This window comes from Sander vitreus, chromosome 4 (assembly GCF_031162955.1).
Source record: "Sander vitreus isolate 19-12246 chromosome 4, sanVit1, whole genome shotgun sequence".
NCBI classification, from domain to species: domain Eukaryota; kingdom Metazoa; phylum Chordata; class Actinopteri; order Perciformes; family Percidae; genus Sander; species Sander vitreus.
This window is the reverse complement of record NC_135858.1, coordinates 37,503,653-37,510,102: the sequence shown is the minus strand read 5'-3', so window position 1 is coordinate 37,510,102 and position 6,450 is coordinate 37,503,653. Positions and strand designations below refer to the sequence as shown.

Here is a 6,450-nt window from a genome sequence, read left to right as displayed (position 1 = left end):
CTCTGTCTCTGTCTCTCTCTCTGTCTCTCTCTCTCTCTCTCTCTCTCTCTGTCTCTCTCTGTCTCTGTCTCTCTCTCTCTGTCTCTCTCTCTCTCTCTCTCTCTCTCTCTCTCTCTCTCTCTCTCTCTCTCTCTCTCTCTCTCTGTCTCTCTCTCTCTCTGTCTCTCTCTCTCTCCCTTTCTCTGTCTCTCTCTCTCTCTCCGACATGCGGTGAGGATTTCCCCGCATGTGGGCTGTTCAGTGGAGGAGGCCAGCTATGCTGTCGGGGAGGTGGTGGGGTTTGACAGTGTGAAGTCTGCCTCCCGTATGAACAAGGCAGTGGTTATAAAGGTACTAAAGGGATCAAGGCGGTGAAGACGGAGCAGTTCTTCCCTGATCTGAGAGGGTTTATCAGGTCTGTGGCCTGGCTGAGGAAAGATACAGAAGGGTTCACTATCCAAGAGGTTTACCGCCTCAAGAAACTGGTCACTAAAGTCAGAGCTCAACTCATTGAAGACGATGACTGGGTTTAATATGTTTCTTCACATACTTGTGTGTGTTTTTGTTCTTGCTCTTTTCTTTTTAAAGGCAGATTTAAATATTGGGTCTTTAAACATTAATGGAGCAAGAAGTGATGTTAAAAGAGCTTCTCTGTTTAAACTGGTGGAGTTAAAACATCTGGATGTTATCTTTGTGCAGGAGACCCACAGTGATGTGGAGAATGAGAGTGAGTGGAGGAAGCAGTGGCCGGGGGAGGTGATTCTCAGCCATAAAGCCTCTAACAGTGGGGGGGGTCGGGGTGCTCTTCTCTAAGGGCTTTCGTCCCTGCTCCTTTAGTGTGGAGGAGATCATGTGTGGCCACATTATAAAAATTAAGGTTGTGCTTGAAAATGTTCAACTTATTTTTATAAATGTGTATGCTCCAGTTTCAGCCATTGAACGAATGACATTTTTAAACCTTCTGTGTGATGTCATTCAGGACTGTACTGATGATTTTTTTTGTTTTTGGGAGGTGATTTTAACTGCACGGAGAATCCCAGTGTAGATCGTAATCACCTGGAGCCTCATCCTGCTTCCTGGGCCAGACTCAGGCGTCTGATGGAGAGCTGTGAGCTGGAGGATGTGTGGAGAGGTTTTCACATGAACGCCAGGCAGTACACCTGGAGTCATTCCAGAGATAACATGTTGTCTTTGGCCAGGCTGGATCGCTTTTATTGTTTTAAGCACCATTTTGGTGTGTTTAAAAAGTGTATCATTTCTCCTGTTGGTTTTACGGACCATTGTCTTGTCCAGTGCTCTATTTATATTCCAAATGTAAAATTGCACAGTGCTTATTGGCATTTTAATACTGGACTTTTAAATGATAACTCTTTTAAAGAGGCTTTTAAGTGTGTGGGGGTATACACCAGAGCCTTAAGTCCAGTTTCCCATCATTGCAGCAGTGGTGGGATATTGGAAAGGTTCAGGTGAAACTTTTTTGTCAGCAATATACTCGCAATGTCACCAAGCACATCACCAGGTCTCTTCAAGACCTAGAGATTGAAGTAGTGGAACTACAGGATTTGGTGGATTCCACAGGAAATCAAGGGCATGTTGAAGCTCTTAAAGTTAAAAAGGCTGCTTTAGCCAACCTGTTGGGCATCACAGCACAGGGGGGCTCTGGTCCGCTGCCGCTTCATGAACGCTTCCCAGATGGATGCCCCCCTCACAGTTTTTCTTTGGTCTGGAGCGTAAGAATGGTCAAAGGAAGATCATCCACTCGCTACGCTCTGAAGATGGAGCTACGATCACAGGAACCCCTGAGATCAGGAGATATGCCACCTTGTTCTACAAAGACCTGTTCAGAGAGGAGTACGTGGAAGATCCTGAGTCAACTGCGTCTTTCCATGCTGGGCTTCCTTAGGTGGGTGCTGCTAACAACATGGTGCTGGAAGATCTACTGTCCCTGAATGAACTGGATGTTGCTCTGATGAGTCTGGGGAACGGTAAGGCACCAGGCATCGACGGGCTGCCTGTGGATTTCTATAAGACCTTTTGGCCAGTTATTGGTGAAGATCTGCTGGAGGTCTTTCAGGACAGCTTGAGCAGAGGACGCCTGCCGCTGAGCTGCAGAAGGGCAGGCATTACCCTGCTGCCAAAGAAAGGAGACTTAAAGGACATAAAGAACTAGAGACCTGTTTCTCTGCTGTGTGGGGACTATAAGATCTTGTCCAAAGCTCTCGCTTCTCGTCTTCAGGAGGCGATGGATGAAGTGGTTCATGTTGACCAGACTTACTGTGTGCCCGGCAGGTTAATGAGTGATAATATTACTCTATTTCGGCATGTTTTGGACGTCTCTAGCTCACTGGGTATGGATACTGGTCTTATTTCCATAGACCAGGAAAAGGCTTTTGACCGGGTTGAACATCAGTATTTGTGGCAGACGCTCAATGCTTTTGGCTTCAGCCCAGGTTTCATAGCTAAGGTTCAGGTACTGTACCGTGACACTGCGAGCATATTAAAGGTTAATGGTGGCACCTTTTAATGTGCAGAGAGGGGTACGGCAGGGATGCTCTCTGTCGGGGATGCTTTATTCCCTCGCTATTGAGCCTCTGCTCCATAAACTTAGGAAGGAACTTTTAGGTGTGTATTTTCCTGGGTGTGCTTCAGCTGTTAAAATATCAGCTTACGCAGACGATGTCATGGTTGTTTTAAACAAGCAAACAGACATCAACACTTTGGTAGAGACTGTAAGTATTTTTAATTGTAACTGCACTTTAGACCTGAAAGAGGCAAAAGGAAATGCCTTTTATAAAATGATGGTGCTGTGTTTAAATAAGAGTAAACTCCATGAACGGGTTGACACACCGTGGCGAGGACATCTGGGTTTGGAGGTTGATGTCCAACCTGCATGGAGGAGTTTATACAAACCACCATTAACTAAAAGAGTAGCTGACCTCCAGTGGAGAGTGTTACACGGGATAGTGGCAGTCAACGCCTTTCTGTCTGTCATCAGTCCTGGTGTTAGCAACAAATGTCCTTATTGTGATGAAAAAGAAACTGTGTTTCATTGTTATTGTGAGTGTGTGCGCCTGTCACCGTTGTTCTTGCTGCTAGAGAAACTGTTCAGTAAGGTAGGGGAGGTTTTCTCCAAAGACATGTTCATCCTTGGGTTCAGGGACAGTAGGTTAGCTAAACATAAATGTCAGCTGTTGAACTTCATCCTGGGCCAATCAAAGATGGCTGTGTATGTGAGCAGGAAGAGGAAGGTGGATGAATCTGTTGATATTAATGTGACTCTGCTGTTTACTCGGATGGTGAAAGCCAGAATCAGGATTGACTTTAGTTATTATAAAGAGATGAAGGATGTGGATCAGTTCAGTGTGATCTGGGCCCATGGTGATGTGTTGAGCTCTGTTGAAGGAGAACAACTCATCTTTTCTCAGGAGATGATGTCATGTATTTAAGAGTATATGTATGTATTTATTGTTCTGTTGAAAAGAGATTATTTTTGTAGATAACGAGATGGAACATTGATAAAATAAAGTTCCTTTAAAAATCAAAAATCTCTCTCTCTCTCTGTCTCTCAGATGGACAAAGAGCAGCAGAAACAGCGGGAGGAAAACCTGAAAGCTCCGGAGTTTGTCAAAGTGAAGAAGAACCTTCGCCGGACGTCGTTTCCTAAAGAGGAGAAGGAGGTGTAGAGAGGAGACGAGGTCACACTCTGAGGACACTTCAGAGGAAACACCTGCAGGACATTATGGGATGGATTCCTTGACTCTGGACTACTTCCTGCGTAACTGCACAATCAAATTAAATAATAAAAGGTAGTTATTTAAAACTAATTTAAACTGAATCAAAGCTCTAGAAAGATGATGTGTTTCCACTCTGAGAAAACTGTGATGTCTCTCAGGAGACTCATTCAGAGGAAACACACCAGCGGGACATTATGGGATGGATTAACTGCATTAAACGTCATCTTCTGGGTCTAAAGTGCCGTCGCGATACTCAAGTTCACATTTCACAAGAACGGTTAAAATTCCCAAAAATGTTCTTAACGTGCCCATTTTACCCAGGATGCATTGGTTGGTAACGTGTTAGTCTATATCCACGACGTTTCACTTCCGTGATTGCTCCGGTGCCCCCAGATGTCCGTCCCCTTCCTCTGTCTCTGTGTTGGCGTTCTAACCTCTGGTGGATTTGTGAGGACTATGGTTACCTGCTCCTCAGATCTCTGCAGGGTAAATCCAGACAGCTAGCTAGACTATCTGTCCAATCGGAGTTTTCTGTTGCACGACTAAAACTACTTTTGTACGTCCACATGTTCCACCAAAACAAGTTCCTTCCTGAGACTATTTAGCAGAGGCACTGTGGCTCTGTCCGGAGCTTAGCCCCGCCCATGATGATTGTGATTGGTTTAAAGAAATGCCAATAAACCAGAGCACGTTTTTCTCCCATCCAGGAATGCTGTGTGGACTAGACAGACCTTCCTTTGCGGCACTGTGGAGGAAGGTCTGGCAAAGAGAGACTTATGATACAATACCATTATACCCATGATGCATTGGTTGTATCCCAACATTCATTCTGGTTTCCGGTACATAGACAGAACAACAACGGGACAGCTTTGACAATTTTCTTCCTCTAATTCATCACTAAAAAACACTAAACTGTTGAAGGCTTAGGAAACATCGACGGTGAATTTACAGTTTGCTTCAACGTTTTTGGGAGTTGAGAAGCTCCAACGTGGATAAGCACGGGTTGGACATGTGTTGTGATATCCAAACAAACGATCCATCAACGGGGAAATAAGAGCCTCTTATTTACCAGACCGGTCTGAGAGAGCTCAGCGGAGTCTGTTCTCTGCATTCCTCACATTAAGAAACCATTTCTGTTTAATAAAACAGAAAAGTTTCGTTTTACAGAAACATTTTACAGAAATGTCTTCTGTTCAATGCAGTGTTGAAGTTGCCTCGATTGTGTTTTGACAGGGTCTTTATGCCTTTTAATATATAATAGGGATGTTTTGTGGGAAATGTAAATTGGACTTCACAGAGAACTTGAAGAACTTTCAAGAGAAAGCACTGGCTAGGGTTAGCATTAGGGGGGCCAGGGTTAGGGGGGGGTTTGGGGGGTTAGGGGGTTAGGGGATGTGAAAGTTATCCCGCTTCGTCCAACGACTGGATTAGATAGGGAATCAAAAACAAGGGCGCGGGCCGGCGCACGTCAGTCCAAGTTCTCCATTCCTGCGTTTCCAACACTTACTTATTGTTATGTCACACTGCAGTTGCATACAGAAATGTTTTATAAAACAGAAATGTTTTGCAAAGAAAGAAAAAAAGGAACGGAAAGGTTTCCTCAGAGAGAATTAGAAAAAGGCGTCACAGTGTTTTCTATCTTTAGTATTTTAACTTTTTATCTGAGTTTTTATGGTCAAAGACTCGGGGAAGAGAAAGAGAAGCCTTATACATCCAGACAGTTTAAGATGTAATCACTGAAATCAGCTTGAGTTTCTGGATATTAGAGAAATTTTAACTTTATTAAAGAAGATTCAGATGTAAAACAGACTTATTTCTATTTTCTTTTATTCTGATTAATTTAAGGAGAATCTGCAGCAGAGACGTGTTTGTTGACATAAAGACAATAATCTGCTGTCTGTTGCTTATTATTCATCTGTTTATTACTTGTTATATCTGACACTGAAAGACTTTTACAGCAGTAAATAAAACCACTAATCTTTCTGTAACAGGATACTTAAATAAACTCAATGTGAGAGAACAAATTAAAGGGGTGGTTCAGAATTTTGTTCAGAGTTTACTTAGCTCCGGTTAGTAGTACTGTGCCGAAAAGTAAACAGAGAAGCGCACTCCAGTCGGGACACGTAGTAGTTGTAGCCTAGCTAGTACATTGCTATTGAAGCAAACTAAGGACTAGGCAACATGGTGATTCAGTGTCCATTGGGAGATCCAGAAAGGAACCAACTGTGGCATCTTGCTGCTGGCTCGGACATCAAGGCACACAGATAAACTTGCGTGATTGTCATGGAAACTAGCCTAGGTAATATCACTCCGCCGCTGCTGTAACCTATGCTATCAACTACAGGGAACAAAGTATAACTATTGCAATGCGATGCAAGGGTAGTTTTATTTCTAACATTATTTTATCAACACAGACATTTACATCGATAGTCTGGCGTTATAATTGATTTGCCTCGGGTGTACTGTGGAGTGGATAAGACTGTTTTTAATGGCAGGCTAGCAGATACTATTGACTTGCGCTAGCCTAGCAGCAGCGAACTCTGCAGCTGGAAGGACTGGATGAAAAGTGTTGAAGACGGTCTCCACTGATAAATAACACACTGGCTAACATGGAAATGAGCTCCTATGTCCAAAATTCTGAACCACCCTTTAACTGAATATATATATAAATGTTTTCTAATAAGATAATTTAGGTCACCACCACACACACACACACACACACACACACACACACACA

General features: G+C 43.5%; 1 protein-coding gene across 2 annotated transcripts in view; it reads left to right on the top strand.

The window, feature by feature from the left end:
• LOC144517409 (protein FAM107B) overlaps positions 1 to 5,054 on the top strand; it is a 26,567-nt gene extending 21,513 nt beyond the window's left edge. For both annotated transcript variants that reach the window (XM_078249509.1, XM_078249510.1), the window contains one exon: positions 3,549 to 5,054. In XM_078249509.1, the coding sequence (XP_078105635.1) occupies positions 3,549 to 3,662 (114 nt within the window). In that variant the 3' untranslated portion in view covers positions 3,663 to 5,054. The remainder of the gene's footprint in view (positions 1 to 3,548) is intronic.
• Positions 5,055 to 6,450: the final 1,396 nt, after the last annotated feature.